Raw genomic sequence first — 21,159 nt, forward strand, 5'->3', positions numbered from 1 at the left:
ATAGATAGATAGTCTGGGGCCCGACAAATGAAAGACAGACCTTATTCGTATCCTTGGAGGGCCAATGAGGTTGCTGAAGGCAATATCTGTATTGTAACTTATAATTATAAATAGGGTGATATTTTTCAGCCCTCTAGGATAATACACCCCTTTTAACATGAATTGTGGGCAGCCTTTAACGCTTTCTGAATGATATATGCAAGGGCGCCCTTGTATAGAGCCAGAAAAGGGCTCCACCTTATTGAATCCACGTCATTTCCGTTGGCCTTTTAAAATTGGTTGAGAAAGTAAATTTGGTTGCACTCAATGACGTGGATCCAATCAAGGCCCCTTTTCCGTCTTTATGCAAGGGCGCCCTTGTATCAATCATTCCTCTCAATACAGTAAGGCACGGCTAATAATGAGATCTCACCTTTGATTATCTGAACCGTCCACTTGATAGGCCTTGGTTTGCTTTGGATATCCTATGCCACAAACATCACGCCAATCATCTATGATATATACAACAGCATACTGAACGTAAGTTGTCATTTGTTTTTGGAAAATGATATCAGCACTTCAATGTTTTGATATCCATGCTCTCCTTGCTTGTCTTTTAGTATTTAATGGGCTTGTGAGAGCTTTTTGGTACTGTATTAACCTGTTGACAGCCTTTTAAATACTAAAAGACAAGCTAGTAGAGCGTAATATCAAAATATTGGAGTGTTATATCATTTCCCTTGTTTTTTCATGGACATCATTTTTCCATAGAAAATTTTCTTTAAAATTTTTTTCCATTGTATGTTTTGAGAATTTTTACAAAATTTTCCAAGCATTTTATAAACTTATTCTCCATGGAGATTATAGATTACCATTTCACATCTCATGTTTTGATGGGATGTAGCCCAACATCTCCATCCAGACCCATGCATAAGGTGGGACCCACCATTTTTCAACCTATGTTTTGATGGAGCGGAGCCCAACCATTTTAATATAGCTTCTTTAACGTAGTATTGGTGGCATACCTCAAAAACCAAGACAAAATTTACAGGTTGTTTGGATGATCTAATCTCGCATTTGCAGCAGATCATTCCCAAACAATCTTAAAATGATAAACTATGGTGTGAGCACCAAAGAAGATTCAGACAGTAACTCCCATTCCAAACACACTTGCTTTCTTGATCATGGCTTTCCTTCTACCCTACATTATTGCTTTCATAACAATTTGGGAAATGATATGTCGGCCCCTTTTCTGCCCCGGACCAACCCCTTGTAGGAAAAAAAAAAAGAGCAGTCATAGAGATGATGAAAACTTTATCGAGAACAGGAGAAGACGACACAAAAGAAGCGAGAAAGGAAGGCCCAGAAGAAACGCAACAGCAAACAAAAGCTCTAAGATAGCTAAGCAATGACAAAACAAACAACAAAAACCAAAAACAAGGGCAGTGTTGCAGCAAAGGGGCCGCTCCAACTAGAAAGAGATCACTTTCAACTCCTCGGGCAAGGGCGTTTCGCCCCATCATTATTGTTCCATGATAAATAAATAAATGTCTTGAGCAGAGGTGAAAGATAATCTACATAGGTGCACAATCCTTAAGATAACTTTTTGTATCAGCACAATAGGATTCATAGATTATTATTATTGATAAAAATAAACATGCAAATCCCAGTAAATAAGAAAATTTGTACAAGAGAAACGACGCAGCCTAAATATATAAAAAATTAACAAGAAAAACAGAGGTGATGTTTGGAGAAGCCTAAATAAAGTACAACTGAATGTACAGAGAAAAGATAAATTTTACAAAATCGGGGAGGCTGCCATACCAATTACTGAACGGCCAGCCTCTGGAGATGATCCAAAAACACCTGGAAACTTACATCATCGGTGAAGATGACATCCCCTCCTGGTGGTGGAGTGTCTGAGTTGTAGGTGGCAGATGGATTCAATTTCGCCAATAGGAAACGGGCCTGAGTCAATCACAATTAAGAATTAGAGCACCACATAGGCACAACTAAAACCATGAAACATTCTTCTATCACCCAAAATATTCATTCAAGCTCCTAACACCAACTTAAATTAAATGTGAGCACAATCTACCATGTCTGCATGCATATGCAAACTAACATACACGGGTGCACATATTGAGAATAAATGAACCTATTTGATCAGTGAGAATAAAAATGAAATTAGATGACTGAAGACTTCAAAAGGGGGGGAAGATAAAGCAAAAGCCAAAAAAAATGGCCTCCAAAAAAATTATCATGCCCCACTAATATTATCAAACTGATGCTATACTGGAATCACACAAGCCATAGAACAGAGATAAAATTGTAAAGGTTTCAGGCTCAAAATTTCTAATCAGGTTTTGTCAAGATCCTCAGCCCATCAAATTGAACACACTATTGTACATTGGAAAATAACAAGAGAAGAAAGAATCTCGAGCAATGGTGTACTCAAGAATGTGCTGGAGTGGGCCCACGGGGCCAACTCTCATTATTTTGAAGCAAGACAAGTCCACGATTGGGGGCATGTATTTTGGAGCAAGACAAGTCCACAATTGTTTGACTCCAGTCAAAGCAGTTTCGTGGGACTTGTTGCTTGACAATATGTAGCCTACCACCTGGGCCAACATCATAGGGAATCATCATTTAAGTTGGCTTGTTAGTCATTCGGAGAAGTTTCTATTATTAGCTAGAGGAAAATCATAGGAATTAATTAGCATAGTTAAATATTTGTTTCTTTTTTGGGACTTTTGCTATTGGTAAGTTAGTTTTAATGATGACTGTTAGTAACATTGAGTTAGAAGTTGCTAAGTTTAATTAGGAGTCTACTTGGTAAGTTTAGTTAGCAGTATTTTAGCAAGTCGTGGAGAAGGGATCTATAGACAGAAGGCCTAGGGACATTGACATTATGCTATGGATGAATTAAACACATTTTTTCCAACCTTTGAAAATCGTGGAAGTGATTTCTGCTCCTTAAGATGCAAGGCCTTAAAACCGTGGGTGAGATGCCATAGGGTTCCATTGGTGTGAAGTTGTGGGCATGTTAGTGTAATGATAACATAATTACCCATCTAAGTTATATCGGGTATTTAGATATGTTAGTTCTTGATCATCTAGTTCTTTCTTTTTTTTACCTAAAGTTTTAGTGTTTTATGATTAGGCCAACCCCACAAACAGTTTCTTTGAAGTCTGAGTTTCCATCTTTCTTAGTAAAACCCCCCAAAAACTGTCTTTTGGATTGCCGAGTTTCATAACATTGTGTTAAATCTTCACATTTTCCTTTCATGCAGCCCTGAAGTTGTCGATTCCTCAACTTTAAAGAAACTGTTATGCTCTCCCTGTTACATTCAAATCAAGTAGATGATCCTATTAGAACCAGTCACTTCAGTTTGGGTCTAAAGTAACCTAATCCCAGTCTCTTTGCTTAAACCTTGCAAACGACCCGTTCGTCTTTAAGTTCAAACCCAAGATATCTAGTCTATTTTCCTTCCATATCGGCCTTACATCATCTATTGATTATACTCCAATAGCAGAAAGAAAGAAAAAATAGAAGGATTTGAAGATATTATGAATTTTACAGGTGGATGGTTCTTGTGACTCACTGTTATCCTTAAAAGATGTCCCCATTTTGGTGTCTCAAGCAAAGAGTTCTAAGAGAAATAAAAAGACATTTTTACTTCAGTGTACTCTATCTGCTGTCTAATCTGTTTTCTCAGGAGTTACATAATCTTTTTTTGAAAATGTCAGGAGTTTCATTATCTATTAGGTGGAATTGTTAGCAGAAAGAAAGAAAAAATAGAAGGATTTGAAGATATTATGAATTTTACAAGTGGATGGTTCTTGTGACTCACTGTTATCCTTAAAAGATGTCCCCATTTTGGTGTCTCAAGCAAAGAGTTCTAAGAGAAATAAAAAGACATTTTTACTTCAGTGTACTCTATCTGCTGTCTAATCTGTTTTCTCAGGAGTTACATAATCTTTTTTTGAAAATGTCAGGAGTTTCATTATCTATTAGGTGGAATTGTTAGGTCTATTGCTTTTCAGGTGAAAATTGAAAGAAACACATGCACGCTTGTGATGAAAGGGGGAGGTTGAATACATACATATGTGAAAGTAAATGTTCTGCATGGTTCTTATTCTGCTAGGATCACCTTGACAGGAATGCTGGATATAATATTTGTAGTATTTATCAAAACATATGATGACAAATGGATCATAAATTTTCAGTTTAGTAAAATACTTAGATTTTTTTTTTTTGTGATGACAAATACTTAGATTGATCATCAAATTTATCAATTCCAAACTGGGCAACAAATTGCAAATGCATCAGCAATTTTTCAGTTTCAAAATTCATTGAGATGTTGATTTTGAGTGATCTATGACAAACACAATGAAAATGGAACTAACCTGTGAGCCATGTTGATCACAAATGACCAAGCGGGGAACAGGAAAATGCTCCTTGATTATTGCATCCGAATCATCACGAGGGGCACGCAGCAATTGGGCAAAAACCTGAAAGAATTTGGCAGTATAGAGGTTACACAAACATAATAAATTTAAACTAATGCCAATAAAAATAAATAAATAAACTGATTCTTGGATTTGAAGTAACTAGGAACTTTGGAAGAATGAGAAGATGTGATTGGGTCTTATGTGTTTTAGAGGTGGTAAAACTAGAGTCCTACAACCCACATTCGCTTGGTTGTGCATGGGGTTTGTTTTTGCCTATATACATGTAAGGCCTTTTGCCCTTTGAGATATAGAATATGGAATGAAAATTTAAGAGGGTTGCAGCCCTCGCAAACATTGGAGCGTGATGCTTCAAGCCTGAGTGTGATTACTACGAACCGTTGAGTGATTCTAGGTTCTCTTCTTCCCTCACTCTTTTTTTCCTCTTTGTTCTTTTTTTTTCTCTTATTCCTCTCTTATTGAACTTATTTATTTCAGTTCTTGAATCCTTGCACATACTTCCTGATTCTATTGATCTGTAATCTTCTGTGATTCCTGATCAAAACCCATCCAATCAACATCCTTGCTCCCACCTTTGTTCCCAACCTATTTTCCCTAATTTTGCACAGCCGACAGCCCACCTCGATCCCTTTCTTCAACATGTTCTTGATCTGTCCACAGATCCAAGAAACATTTCTAAATCCTTTTCCTTCAGCCCTAAACACCTACCCACAGTCCCTGAATTCCCAACTAACAATCATAAATAAACCCCTAAAGACCTCTCTACTTACTGATGCATGTGATCCATTTCTTCAACATGTTCTTGACCTGTTCACTCCTTTTTACATCTCAGTGTGGCCTTCACCATTCACAGCTTCCTGTGCCAGCATGCAGAGAAGATCCTACGAAAATGAAATTTTGCTAGCCTAGCTGCTTGGATGGTCATACATGAGCAATGGATCTGTCTTGCAGCCAAGAGATACCATTCAGCCATAATTTGGAGGAAACGAAGTGTCTGGACATAATTGCCAAAGATGGATCTCTCCTCTAGGCCTGCTTTATGTATTGGTCAGATCTTCCCCTCTTGCAATTGTGTTATTATCCATTAATAACATTGTCGTTTTATATATATATTTTTTTTTAAAGTATAGAAAATATATAATATTTGATCAAATTCAATTGCACTGTGCTTAAGAAAATAGAAAACAATAACAACAATGATGATTTTAACGGGACCACATACATCACTAAGCACAGACGTTCACATTCAATATGCATGCTAAAGTACCTCATGTTCTGCTTGATTTTGGTAGCCAGCATTCCGCCATTGAGCAATAGTAATTCCGTGAAATATGACAACTGTAAAATAGGAATCCAGGAGAAGGATTCTATCAGCAGCAATAGCAGCTACATCTAGGAGAACTGGTTCTGGGGCTGAATGGAAAGAGTAAGATATCAATGAAGGCTGAATCATCACAACCGAATTGGCTACGTTCTCCCTATTCAGTATCATTCTAAAGTATGCAGTTTCATCTGGACTGTTGTTAAAAACCTGTAACAAAAATATAACCATAATTAAACATGAAAAAAAAAAAAACAAAGACACGAGATCGCATAACAATGCTTTGAACAAATGTAGATGCACACAGCCTAATAAAGACTTTACAGCGTACCTGGACAAATTGAGACCGTCTCAAATGAAAAATAAACTGTGGAAAGATTGAAAAACGTGGAGATAAGCTGAAAGAAGAAGGACTATCTTTCTGGAAGTCTCCAAAACGAGAACATAACCGAATTAATGACCTGTCAAGCCATCTGATTGGATCGAATTCGGCCTGCATAGTAATCACACCTCTTAGTCACAATTAAGACCAACCTCATGGCCACATTAATAAAAAAAAATGAACGATGACCATAGCAGATAATGAGAGAGCCAATCAAATCAAAGGAAATAACTTTTGCTTCATCTTTCCAAGATAAGTGATAAAGTTATGCGTGTCTTGTTGCACCGGAGGTTGAGTAAACCAGGAAAACTGCCAAATAACTTTTATTACGAAAGTTTATCTTCTTGTTTAATGATGCAAAAGTACAATGGATTCTCATACGATGAATGGGTAACTGAACATACTTATCAACGAAAAACAATTCTCAAGTTCATACACCAACCCTTACAACCCTTAATGTGATGCATCTACTTTAATGATGTATATGATAATCTCACAATTAATATTATATAAACTAATAGAATATAATATATACATGATATACAAAAATCAAACACTCCCTCCAAACAAGATGCGACTCAATAAAAAACAACTTCCTTTCTTTTTTTGAAATGGTAATATATTAAAAAGGGGAGCCGAGATGGTCCACCAAAGATACAAAGAGAGAATACATAAATAACATTAAAAACAACACAAGAAAATAGACATCAAGACCTCACACACTTCTCACGGAGGAAGGAAATCGAACCACTCCAGCCCCTCTTTTAGAACACCAGATCTAGCGAGGGAGTCCGCCTCCCCATTTGCTTCGCGTCTAACATGCTTACAAACCATAGATGACTCTGCAATGAGATCATGAATTTCCTCAAAGTAACTCAAAAATCTCCACGGAGGAACCACTCTCCCCGTTAACCAACCGATTACATTTGAAGAGTCTCCTTCCACAATTACCCTATCATAAGAATCAACACTTAGTCTCTTAATCCCCTGATATGCAGCCCTTACTTCCGCTTCAGACGAATCAGTCATTCCAATTGGACCTGCAAAAGCCCACGATACTCCCCCTCGGGAGTCCCTACAAAGGCCTCAAATCCCAGCTGGACCCGGATTACCCAGACAGGACCCATCAAAATTTAGTTTAATAGACCCTTCAGGGGGGGCTTCCCATTTCTGACTTCTCTTCTCTCTCCTCAAACCTTCAGAGCACACAATGCGCCACCCCTCCCAAAGATCGAAAGCTGAGACGAAAGTGAACAGAGGGTTGCTTTTTACCCAAAAAATAACTAACGCTATGATTTTATTATATAACCAATACGATGACTTTGCCGCTCCTTCGAAAACTCTCGAGTTTCGTTCCTTCCAAATGACCCACCACAATGCTATCAAACATAACCTCCAGAGCAGCTTACCTTTTTTCTTCCAGGGCACAAAATCCCAACTCGAAAATAAATATGCTATAGACTTGGGGAAGACCCAACAAATGCCAAACCTGTCTAGAATGAAGCCCCAAATCGCCCTTGATACCTTGCAATGAATAAAGAGGTGGTCAATCGATTCCCCATCCTCCAGACAGAGCGAGCAATGGTCCACCAGGCACATACCCCTTTTTCTTAGAAAATCAATGGTATGAATCCTCCCGTTGCACACTGCCCAACTGAAAAAGAGACCGATGGGGGGCCCAAAAACCTCCAAACAGCAGCAGAAATAGGGGATCCAAAAGCAGGCAGTAATTGATAATAAAAGGATTTCACGGAAAAGAAGTCAGATGAATCCCAAATCCAGATTCGTTTGTCCACCCCACTTCTTTTTATATAGCACCCCTGAATGAGTTGAAGCAACTGAGAGATATCCGGTAATTCTCGCTCAAAAAATTTCTTCTGAAACATGGGGACCAAACCACCTTATTTTGAATTCTCTCGAAGCATTCAGATACCTTCACTTCTTTGTCCAAGGCCACCGAGAACAACAAAATAAAAAACAACTTCCTATAGAGCGAAAATCTTTATACAATATGTACGGATGGAAAACAAGCCGGTAGCCAGTGGCTTGGCCAACCTAATCTTACATATTTAATTCTAGAAAAATAGACAAAAAATATTGCAATTAAAATAATTGTCTTAAGGGGGTTAAAAAAGCAAACTTGAAAAGAAGGCCACATGCAGCAAACATAGGGTGCACGCATTGCAGTTACCCCAATTACTTATTCATGTGGCTTTTAAAAATATTTATCCTTTTCATAACATACGACGCATAAATTGGGAGATCTTATAAACCTCCAGATCTTTTTGGTTCTTTCGTAATTTGCATTTTTATTTTTTGTTACAGAGGTCGTATAAATTGAAACTTTTTAAATTCATCAGTCACAAGCTTTTCCATTAGTTTCTAGTGTTTGTCTTAGAGTGCATCACGCAATGGAGGATGGGACTTTTTTTTTATCATATGTTAGTAGCTTTGTTGTAAATTCCGTTTCGTTTCATCCAGAATGGACGAAACGAACCGGTTTCGTTCCAATTCTGGAACGAAATTCCAAAATTTTCGTTCCGGTGGAAATTTCTTTCCATTCCGGACAAAATTTTCCGAAATTCGGAATTTCGTCCGGAATGGATGAAATTCTCCATTCCGGCCGGAATCGTGCATAACGGCTAGTTTGACTGGATTTTGCAGATTTTACAACAATGCCTCTGGAACGGCTCTTTTTGGTTTTTGACCATTTTAACCTCAAAATGTGACCGTTTATAGCTGTTGGGAAGGGTATTTTAGTCATTTTTAAATGCACAATCAATTAAAAACTCTATAAATAGCCTTTTCCCTACCTTCTTATCCTCCACCTTCACATAAGTGATTCTCCTTCTTTCTCTATTTTCACTTACATTATCTATTCTACTAAATTTCCTACAAGTCTACCCTCTTCTTCAACTCAATCCAAGTCTATTTTGGAGCAAAGGGAAGGCATACATTCAACTTACCACTACAAGAAGTCAAGAACTATTTCCAAAGGCTTATTTCAAGTGAGTGAAGGCTAATTTTTTCTTCTTCTCTTCAACTCAAGTTTAACCTCAAGGTTCTCTTTATTTCTTTCCATTTCCTTTCTTTTATTTCTTACTTCATTTGTCCCCTTCTACTTCATTTTTTTGTAATTTGTTTCAATTTTCTTTCTTCTAATTCATTTTTCCCCTTCTTCTACTTCATTTCAGAATGAGTGGGCCGGGCTCGGGACCTTCTGCAGGAGCATCCTCTATTGGTTCGGCACCCACTAGATCGGATGACCCGGCATGGGCTTACGGTACATTGGTTCCGGGTCAAAAAAAATAAAGTAACTTGCATATTCTGTGCCAAAGTCATATCGGGTGGAGGTATAACCCGCTTGAAAGAACATTTAGCGGCTGTTCCTGGTGAAGTAGCATCATGCAAAAAAGTGACTGAAGATGTAAAATATCGAATGAAGCAACTTTTAGATGCAAAGAGAAAAGAAAGGGCTAGGGTGAGCCTATCCAGAGCAGAGGTTGGAGGTTTTTATGGCACACCAGACGAAGAAGAAGAGAGGATGAAGAAGACATTGGCACACAATTGCCTGCCAATTCACCTTTCTGGCAACCTATGTTTGATGCTGTGAATGCCGTGAGTTCGGGTTATAAGGCACCTACTTATCATGCTTTAAGGGGTTCCATTTTGAAGAATACAGTGGATGAGGTAAACAACTACTTGGAGGAGATTAAGATGTCATGGAGATACACTAGCTGTAGCATTATGGCAGATGGATGGACAGACACCAAACAACGTTCCCTAATAAACTTTTTGGTGTACTGCCCTAAAATAGTCATATTCCTCAAATCCGTTGATGCATCTGGCATAGTGAAGAATGCCGATGAATTATACAATATCTTTGAAAAGATTGTCGGAGAGGTGAATCCGGAATATGTGGTGCAATTTGTAACTAACAGTGAGCCAAGTTGCAAAACTGCTGGGAAAAGATTAGAAGCCGCGTTTGATACATTCTTCTGAACTCCGTGCACAGCTCATTACTTAGATCTCATCTTAGAGCATCTGTGCAAACCGACTGTATTTTCTCACATAGCAACCACAATTGAGAGGGCTCGGACGATTACAAAGTTCATCTACAACCATGGAAGCCTCTTAAATTTGATGAGGAAGAAGTTCACAGGTGGGAAGGAGTTGTGCCGCCCTGCTGCAACCAGATTTGCTACAAATTTCATTAGCATACAAAGTCTGGTGTTGAATCGGAAAGCACTTCAGCAGATGTTTGTGTCTGATGAGTATAGTACTAGTAGGTTTGTCCAACACCCACTGAGTGAAGGGGTAGTTAGTACTGTGTTGGATAAATCTTTTTGGGACCAATGCAAGTACATTCTAAATATCAGTGAGCCTTTAGTGAGAGTGCTGCGTTTGGTAGATCGGCAAGACAAACCGACGATGGGTTACCTATATGAGGCATGGATAAGGCCAAAGAGAACATCAAGGAGAGGTTGAAGAGAAAATCAGCTTACATGCCCATTTGGAGGATCATCGACCAAAGATGGGATAGACAACTCCACAGTCCTCTCAATGCAGCAAGATATTTTCTTATGCTCTCTTTTTCACTCCTACCTTCTCTAGGCACACTGAAGTAACCAGATGCTTGTTGGCATGCATCACTCGACTGGTACCTGATGAAGCTACACAAGACCTCATCACCAATCAGATTGAGGATTATCGAGAGGCTAAGGGTATGTTTGGAATGAAGCTTGCAATCCGCAACCGAACGAAGTTGGGACCAGGTATATTTGAGTTGTTTGTTTAATTAAGTATAATTCATTTTAACTTTTACTATTTGTTACTTTACAGTTGCACGGTGGAATCAATTCGGAGGTGACGTGGAAGAATTACAGACCTTTGCGATCAGAATCCTCAGTCAGACCTGCAGTGCGACTGGGTGTGAAAGGAATTGGAGCACCTTCGAACACATTCACTCTGCAAAGAGAAATAGGTTGGAGCACCAGAGATTAGATGACTTCGTGTTTGTCCATTACAATCTTAAGTTTCGAGAAAGATATACAATGTAATATAATGTTTTCAACTCTCACCTCATCACTTTAAGCTTTTAAGTTTAACCTTTGACATTAAACTTAATGTTTTCCTTTTCAGGGACTTGTTGAGGAAATCATCTACCACTAGTGACCCTTTGAGCATAGACCATCTGAATGTCATGATGGATTGGGTTGCAGAAGAAGAAGATGTCATATTCACGCCGGAAGACATTGGGTGGGAAAATCTTGAAGCCCCTACTTGGTTGGAGCCGGAGACGACGACGACGACTTTCTCATGCCTCTTGAAGAAGATGTCCCTACTGGTGGTCCAAGTGGTGATGACGGCGGCGGCGACGACGACGAAGAAGACATTGAGTATGATCATCCGGGTTATGATGACTGAGAGTTGTTGCTAGTAGCTATTGTCTATGTTTCACTTTCATGTATTTCTTTTTTTTTATGTTTTTCAATATATCAGACTATCAGTTGGACTTGTGCAAGACTTTATGTGTTTAAGTAATGAATATGCTTTTTGGGACACATATTTTGGATTATTTATTAGTTTTTCATCTTTTTCTATTGATTTTTTATTTTTTTGGATTTTTCTCAGATTTTTTAATATACTTTTTGTGTTAACGAAAAGTTTCGACCGAAATGCACCGAAATGACCGAAATCCCACCGAAATTTCGTTTCGGTAGCCAAAACGAAATGGCGACCGAAACGGAATTTACAACTAAGGTTAGTAGTATATCACATTTCTGGGAATAGTTACTAGGAGTCCTATTAGTAGAAGTTCCCAATCCTAAACACATCGCTTATATTTTAACTTTTTCAAACACAAAAGAAAAGTATATTAATTTACATAAATTATTAATGACACTTATTTTGGAAGAAATTTTTTGTGTGGCTGCTCTCTTACAATTTCATTCAGATTTCAGAATCCAAATAAGCAATTTTTTTCCAGCGTAGGGAACTTTTGTAGAGGTTATATTTTTTGGTCAGTAGTACATGAACATACTGGTTATTGTAACTATTTAAGGAATTAATTCTGGTTAACAACAAGTGTAGGAGAGAATTTCTCAATTTCATAAAAAAATGGAAATTAAAGCAAGGACCTCTCCTGAACTAATGTGGGACAAAGAAACACTAGAGTCAAACAAAAAACACATGTAGCAAAGGTCATCTGGCAGTAAATGTTTCTTCATGTTTCTAATACTGTTCCACAAAAACTATTTCAAACTTTGGATAAAAAATAATGTCCATTTCACTCAATGCAACTAAACACTTTTAGTGGAACCAGTATCATCCAAGCTTGATGTCCCCACTTTACAGTATCACTTAGATAGGAAAACGATTTTTCTGTAATGTTAAAGGCAAATCTTCAGAAAAAGACCATGCTTTAATAGTAAAAAATTGACAGCCAACGTTGGTATTTAATATTTGATATACATCCCAGAAACCAATTCGAAATCAAAGATTACTTTGATGGTTTCAGATTGGTACACAATGTAATCATAATTAATTACCTCCAATATTAAATAAAAGTAATAACAATTCATTAAAAAATAAATGAACTGGAAAAGACAGCACTAGAGGGAATCTACCAATGCGAGATGCTTACAAGTTACAACACAACCAAGAAAATAACATATAATCAAGTAAACTAAATAGGATGAAGTCTCAACATCTCAGGAAGCAATTCCTTCAACCAAGTCATACAAAAACAGGGTAGCATATAGTACTACTCACGAATTACCTCTGTCTCCATTTTGAAAGACACTAAGCGTGCCATGACTACAGCAGCTGCTTCTTGATCAAATCCAGCCACTAAATCCTATACATCAAAATAAAATACGTTCAGGGGAAATCATGAAAACAAACATCCTAACTAAAAGAACAAAAACAGCAAAAACCATGGACAAAAATTCAACTTTCAAGGGTACAATAGGTGCCATTACAATTCAAGCATGATAAACAAGAATATTGCCAGTCTTAATCTAAAACAGCGGGAACGCTTGCTCCCCTCAGGGCCAGTGAATTCGTAACCTTCACTTCTGTGATATGATCCATAACTCTAGCGATTCGGACAATAAGAGTTGTTAGCAGATTCCCATTCCTGAGGTGGGGAGGGATATGAAAACATAGTGCCCCTATAATAGATTTATATTTCCACAGATACCGACACGGAACGACAGACATGTTTCCGTTTTCTTTTTAAGATAAAAATTAGAGGGGTGCAACATGAGGACTTCCCAAGAGGTCACCCATCCTAGTACTACTCGAAATGTTTCCGTTTTCATCCCCAATTAATTACAAACCAAAACCAAAACGCATGGTGAAAGCAAAACGTAGGTGTAATATACCAGCATGTCTTGCATAATTATATTTATACGCATGTAAGATGTGGTGTATGTGTTATGTATAAATATTTATATGAATTACATGTGAAATGTGGTATATACTGAAATATCAGACATGTGCAACGATGTAAGTCACTAGGTTGTGAACCATTCACCTGCAGTGCACTGATGTGATTCCCCCGTCTTCTAGCAGAAACTACACAATCAAAGTATGTTGTATTCTTGTCTCCTTTAGCCCTTTCACTCCTGATCTTTGCCTCCGTGATGTCTCCTCCGGCAGCACTAAACGGTTGGGTTAGGGATTAGGGATGAGGCCTCGGGTAACCCAGCCCGACCCGAATCTGACCTCGTCCCCCTACTTTTATCGTGATTTTATAGGGATTTAGGTTTATGATTTTTTTTTATTTGTAATGTTTTCTATTTTTTTCCTCGAACCAACCCAAACCTAATTCATTCCAACCCAGTGGGTTAGGGTTGAGAGATTTAAAGGGGGTTGGGTTACAATTGACCCTCCTTGACTCGAAGTTCGAGTTGGTTTGGGTTAGGGTTGAGGTTTTGGGTCCTTGGGTTGGGCTAGGGCTGGCCTCAACCTGACCCAACCCGGCCCGAGTTGCACCCCTAGTTACAGCCATGTGCAATATTGATGTTCAAATGCATGAAATAGAAAGTATGATATCAGCAGCTTTGAAAGTTGAAAACACGAGCTTACCTGAATACTGCCTGGTCCAGCTACCCATCTTCTGGAAAGGGTTGTAGCACGAAGCCTCATTTGACCATTACTATGTTGATAACTGCAGCAGAATATCCGTAATCAGTAAAAAAGGTTTCATCTCTACAGTCCTGACTCCAGACTAATCTATGGTGACATTCAAGATGGTATGGGACAAGAGATCATACTAAGTTAAAAATTGGAAGTAAAATTGATTGCTTGTGGGCTGACCAATTGCATCTGGACTGTCCTTTTTAACAATCTCAAATACCAAACACAATGACGTTGCTTTATCAATACCACACATTTTCCAGGCACTTGTATTTCCCTGTCCAACAACTGTTTCAGAGCACAAAGGACCTTTCTGTATGAAAGATAACCAATAATTGTATCAGTACAGAAACTGACAATAAGATTGACAAATGGGAGATGCCTTCAAGAATACCTTCTCAAGAGATGCACAAGGACCAATAACGCCCTGAACTTTAACATCTTTCGAGCAATTAATTTCAAATATACCACTGCAAAATAAGGTTAATCAGAAGCTTAAAACGAACAAGGGTTCTCCTCTTTCAAAAAGAATATATTTGGCCTGAAAGATAGAGGACCCAGACCAACATGAATGATTAGAAAGAAATTTAAGTTAAATATCTAAATGTCTAACCATGCTCAAATGATACTCTAATGAGGATGAGACATCCACACATCAACTTTGTGAGTTCAAAGAAACTACACTTCAAGAGGAATTAACAGATGACTATATGAATGAATATCTCTTTCAGCTACTAAGCATGCTAAAGCGGGCCCGAGATTATGATCAAGCTAGGCCTGGTTTTTTCTTGCTAAGGGTAATGCCTAACCCTAATCAAGCTAACTGATGGCTACAACATTAGTCCAATGACCCAATTACATTTTTAGGCTAAATTACAAACTGTGGCTCTAGGCATGGCCAATACCTGAATGTGCTGGCCTTTTGCAGCCTTATATGGTATTGCCTTTCTCTTTACTCGTAAAGACACATTGAATTTTAATATTTTGGAGTTCTCGTTTGGTCTATGGTGTGCTCGTTTACTCAACCGGTCAACTATGTGGGCAGTGTGGTCTATGGCATCTGAAAGTGGAAAGTTTTGCAGTTCTCATACTTTTACGAAGACCACATCCAATTTGTCTTTTTAATCACCAACATCCCAAGTCTTACCCTAGCCCAAATGAACCTGATAGCCTGTCAGGTGACCTGGCCCACTACAGATTCCTTGTGGGTAGGGTGTGTGTGTGGGTGTGTGAGTGGGTGTGGGTGTGTGTGTGTGTGTGGTGGGGGGGGACAACACACACACACACACACGTGTGTGTGTGTGTGTGCAGATAAGACTATATGCATATAAGATTATATGCAGATAAGAGTCATATATGATTATACAGAAATAATTTTTAGGGGTGTCCAAAGAGACCCTAGGTGATACAAAACCTGAATTAGCTGGAAGCAAAGGCTTACTTAAATGATAGACCAAGGTCAAAATCACTTGAATGAAAGATGTGCTTGAGTGAGTCCTTGAAAACGGAATGGCCAAAACTTTCTGCTAGCACAACCAGACCCCCGCTCCTTTCAACTGCAACTTTCAGCTCTGCCACGCCCACCTGGGACACATTAAACAAAATCTGGTAAGCTCCATCCTTGGTCGGCAGGAGAATGAAAATAAATACAAAAACATAATATGGTAGGGACGTCACGGACAGGGCTAGTAACTCAAAGATGCAATTACTCAACCAGTCAAGCTTAATAGCTGTTACCAGGAGAGACCTTGCAAGAATGACACAACCATAAAATCACACAATTAAAGTGCCTGAGTACTTACAAGTTAACCAAGAAGGAGTACAGGAGCCAGAAAGTGCAAATTCTAAAAGATTAAACCGTTCAAGTGAATATCTAGGGCATTACCACCACTATCAGTTTTAGCCAATTATGGTGCAAGCTATCAGCCAGTTATGACAGATATTGGCCAAGTTAATTTGAGGGAAAGATGTAAAGATAGGGTTGGGATTCCCAGACTGCAAGACATGGGGGTTGAAGTAGTTTCAAACAAATCCTTTTTTTCTAAAATGAAAAAAAAAGAAATGAAAAACTATCTAAGATAATCAAACTGAATGAATTGCAGCCAACTTCCTGGGAAATCCCCGTGTTGCACTCATGACCCTTTAGCCATTAAAAAAATAAATTTAAACCAACTTAACAAGTCAGTTCAAGCCTGCCTGAATAACCTTATATATGAATAAATAGAGACACGCAAGCACACAAGTAACTGCAGCAGTGCAGGTTTTTCTGAATTCTAAAAAATTGCATGGGTATATTTCAGACGATATATTTCCTCCATGAAATAAAAAGATAAGAGAGATACAAAATTGGGTAATGATATATGTCCTGAGACTCCTGACAGACTACAATCCATAAAAAGAATGATGCAAGATAGAGGAAGTGAAAAACCTGATCCGGAGCACAAGCAAACAAATCCAGCACATGCCCTTGATTCACAAGCTGCTTTGATAGCCCTTCATAAAACTTAACAGCTTTATGATAAAGGGGTGCAGCATCTTTATCTAGATCCTTGTGAGAACGAATTGGTTCAGATAAATTCTTTGATACAATCTGCAAGTGTTTGGTAATGTAAAAGAATGCATGAGTGAAAGCCAAGCAATAAGTATCAATAAAGTAGATAGAAAATTAATGACACACGACATAGAGACATCATGAATTAGTCCTTAATCCTTACAGGCATAATCAGTCATTGGAACTCAAAGATAAACAAGAACGTTTAATAGGTGAAGTAGACACCCTATACAAACCTTTTAGTTGAAAGAATGGACATAAGTAATATAGGACAATCCTACTCCTAAAGTACTATATGAACTATGAAGTTCTTGACCAAAACTATCAGCACAACCTCAGAAATCATCACACTAATGAGCTAGGGGTTATTTGCTTGTAAAAAACACATTACGAATTTGAGAAATAAAAATAGAGAGCTTTGCAGACAAAATCTGTCGCGCGGATTTATGTTGAGCCACTCTAGGTGGATTGCTAGATAGAAAGTCAAAGGTGTATTCCTTTGCTAGTAATATGCTTTATTTTTTAATGGTTTGCTAGTGTTCGATTTCTTTTTTCCAAATCATACAAAGTCATCTCGATTTTAATTCTCTCCAAGGTTCTTATTTCTATTCTTTCTCAGCCCTAGTTCTTGATTTCTTCCATTCATAGTTTTTTTGTAGGCTTTCTTAAATACTTGCAGTTTCAATCTCTTCTACCATTCTTCGATTATGTTTGTCTTAATTCTTTAAATCCATAACCTGCTTCTTCAACTTTCTAATTTCTTTTTCATGTTTCTAAAATTTTCTTTTGTTTCAGGAATTTAGATTAAAAAACTAGAATTAGTGTTGGATGTTTTAACTCTTGAGGACCTTTCAACCATTCAAATAAAAAAAAACCTCTTGAGGACCTTTCAAAATCCATCGATCAAGAAAAAACTTATGATTCTGACCTAACCGCAGGCCTAAGGACATCAAGAAAATAAATTTCTAACCAGTGTTTTTGGTCACAATTCTATTCTTCCTGTTTTTTAATGGCAATTATATTCTTCTTGTTCTGAAAGTGTTTCCTTTTCTATTTCCTAACCTTGAATTCTGTTCTAAGAGTGCAACCATAATTTCCTTCTTTAATCTCAGTTTTGTGTGTGAGCTCAAATTTATTATTGATTTGAGATTTAACTCATTAACTTGATTATAGTTCATGTTTTCTGTTCCATCAGTGACTCCATTGTTAAATTCTGCTAATCGTTCATTGTTCTTCCTAAAATAAATCTATAATTGGTCCTAAGTCTTTTTTTTAGTCTTATGTTATGAGAGCTATTCCATTTCAAAAAAAAAATGTTATGAGAGCTATTCCTACCATTCAAAAAAAATATTATGAGAGCTATTCCTTTATAAGATATCCTGCTTAACAATCCTACCAGACTTATAAGTGATGCTCCAAAGAATCTCAAGTATTACGATTTGGCATCAAGAGATTTTTTTTTACCAAGTCAATAATGACGATGGTAGACCCGTGAGTCATGAATGTGAGAAAATTTAAGCCCTTGGAACCCTATCATTTCAAGATAGGAAATTTAAAGCTTGTTGAATTTTGAATCTTACAGTGTCAATAGAATAAGTTAATAACTAATAATTGGAAATTTTACAAATCCACAATTAAGTCACTCCCACCACTTCCAAACTTGATGAATATAGACTTTAGCTAAATTGATTAAGCACAATATTCCCTAAGATGTGCATCATTCTTCAAAACAAGAGAGAAAGAAAAATCCAATTTTCACTTGTAATGAGAAAGACAAGGCCTTGTGAATGCAAATTCAGGACGCACAAAAGTGGTATGACTGGAATGAAAAAATCTAATTCAAAGACGTCGAGTAGCACAGAGGAACTTGTTTTCACATTGAATCGAAAAAGGAAATAATAAATCAAGTTGGTCAATTAAAGAACACTGCATTGCAATTTCAGAATGCAAAAAAATATATAAAAATATAAAAAAATATAATCTGATTCAATAATAATGAAAAACTCAGATAAACTTACAGCACCAGGTCCTTCTGTTGATGGCCCACCAATGAAGGCCATAATCCTCGCTCCAGAACCAGGAACACAAGCCCCTAATAAACTAGCAGCCACACTTAACGCCGTACTTGTGCACCTTGATGCCCGTTGGTCCGCTGGGACGGCCCAAGGATCTTTCTGAAGCTCCTCCAAAACCTATATCACAAACCAACACACAATTACAGTTGCCAAGTATGCAATGCTCAAGAAATCACAACTATCGTCTGACCACCGCACACAACCAAGCAACCAGTGTCTAGTCCAGTGGTCCGGTATCATGTCAATTGTCAGTGATTCAGGAAAAAAATAAAACCACCTTTTGGTTAAGCAAGATAGAAAGTGAAAAAGGCGGAAAAAAAACCCAAACTAGTCATTCAGCTCCACATGAAAATATATACACTGAAAATTTCACTGTTAGAAAGCTAATAAACAACAGGAAAAAGAATTTAAGTTGCAGATTTCAATCTCAGTTCCTCGAAAGACTTTATAAGTTATGAAAAAAAAAAAAACTCAGCTCGACATGAAAATCAATGCAAGGAAAATTTCATTGTTAGAAAACAAATAAACAACAACAAAAAGAATTCAAATTGCAGATTTCAATCCCAATTCATCAAAAAAGTTTGCAAACTGGGGGGGGGTGTGGAGGGATACCGAATTCAAGACGAATTCGCACTCGGAAGCGGGCAAAAGAAAACGAGAGATGCTCTCTGCAGAGAGCCCATCACGGGCACCAGCAATCACACCAACAGTCGGCTTCGGCTTCTTCGAGAAGAAACACATCTGCTCAAGAATCTGATCCTTTGAAATCTCCTTTGAACCCCTAAACACATAAGACTTAGGGATCTGCCCAAACCCTAATTCATGAACCTGAACATAAGTTCCAAAAGTGATAAATCCAACAAGCGAATTGTCCGGCAATAGATCGATTGCTTGCGTTAGGGCAGACTTTAAAAACCCTAACTCTTCCTCGATTATGCACGTATCAACAACAAAGAGAAAAACAGGAGGGATCGAGGATTTTTCCGAGGGAGATTCGTACTCGATCGTTGTGTATTGAGGGAAAAGCTCTCCAGGGAGATTTTCTTCTGTGATTGAGCCGTAGTGAGGGGGGAAATGATTGCGTTGGTAACAGAAAGGGCAGATCCAGATCTTGGCGATGAAATCAACGATTGAGAAAGGGTTTAGGACTGATCGGCATGTACGGCAACGGAGAGGAGCGTAGGGAAGAACGGGCATGTCTGGGAGGGATTTTAAGGGGGTGTAAATAGCAGAAACGGGGACTACGCAATTTGTTGCTTCTTGTTTTGAGCCTGGGAAGACATTCCAGGGCATTCGAATTCCGTCTTGTGATTCCAGGTCCAGGAATTCCGCCATTGATGAAGGATTCTTAGAACGATTTCTAGGGTTTTCTCGACTCTACGTTTTATTAACTCTTCTTCTTCTTCTTCTTCTTCTTCTTCGCTGAATCCCTCGTCTTTTTTGTTTCTGCACGAAGTGACGTGGCCGAAAAGCTCTTGTCTTAGTCTTTGTCACGCATGGAGAAGGGGTTTTAATCGGCCGCTTATATATACTTCTGGCCTTCTGGGGCGTAAGATATCAAGGTACCCGTAGGGCTTCATGGATCCTCTAAAATCACGACCATTTTTATAATGGAACGAACTCGCCGTGTTTTGCCGCTGAGAATGTTTTTTGGGAAGGGTGCTGCTGCTAGGGAGACCTAGACTAGAGCTGAACCGAGTGGAACCCAACAAGTCATGGGAGAGGAAAATTATTTGTTCGGTTTCACTCTCGGTTTCCATATATCATTCTTTTGGGAATGTAACCTTTTGAAAGCTTAAGGAACAGTGTATAACAAGGCGAGCTCGCCTCATTATCAAAATATGGTCGTGTGAATATCAGCAAACTGATTTATTCGCTTCTAATTTTGCAAGAAAACGGCGTGCAATACAACCCGAACAAAGGAAACAAATCTAAAATAAAATAATTTAAAAGTTAAATAAAGGAAATGTAACTAATATTTGCACTACCATGTTTTGATACTTGTGCCAACTCATCTTGTCTTTTACTATTTAACCAGCTATCAAAGGTTCTCACAATTTCCCAAAAAAAAGTGATATATCTGCGCCTTTGAATTACTTGAGACACCCAGTATTGAATCTTTGTGACTGAAGTACAACAACCCCTCTGTAGTCATTGATACACTGCTGCTGGTGGTGGTTGTCCCAAGTAATCAAATGGGGTGGATTTATCACTTCCCTTTCCAAAAACTCTC

The 21,159-nt window shown here is 38.1% G+C and overlaps 1 protein-coding gene across 1 annotated transcript; it reads right to left on the reverse strand.

The window, feature by feature from the left end:
- Nucleotides 1–1,542: 1,542 nt before the first annotated feature.
- Nucleotides 1,543–20,561, reverse strand: LOC143877029 (Sec23/Sec24 protein transport family protein). Its single transcript, XM_077378741.1, has 12 exons — nt 19,539–20,561; nt 18,870–19,043; nt 16,729–16,890; nt 15,742–15,884; nt 14,695–14,770; nt 14,438–14,613; nt 14,250–14,331; nt 12,937–13,014; nt 6,105–6,266; nt 5,720–5,983; nt 4,390–4,494; nt 1,543–1,947 (listed from the first exon to the last, which is right to left on the reverse strand). Exons 1-12 carry the CDS (start codon nt 20,259–20,261, stop codon nt 1,807–1,809), a joined length of 2,286 nt encoding a protein of 761 aa, XP_077234856.1. The 5' UTR covers nt 20,262–20,561; the 3' UTR covers nt 1,543–1,806.
- Between the last annotated feature and the right edge of the window lie 598 nt (nt 20,562–21,159).

Source organism: Tasmannia lanceolata, unplaced genomic scaffold (genome assembly GCF_043159265.1).
Source record: "Tasmannia lanceolata isolate RefF3 unplaced genomic scaffold, GAP_Taslan_0.1 ptg000005l, whole genome shotgun sequence".
Taxonomy (NCBI): domain Eukaryota; kingdom Viridiplantae; phylum Streptophyta; class Magnoliopsida; order Canellales; family Winteraceae; genus Tasmannia; species Tasmannia lanceolata.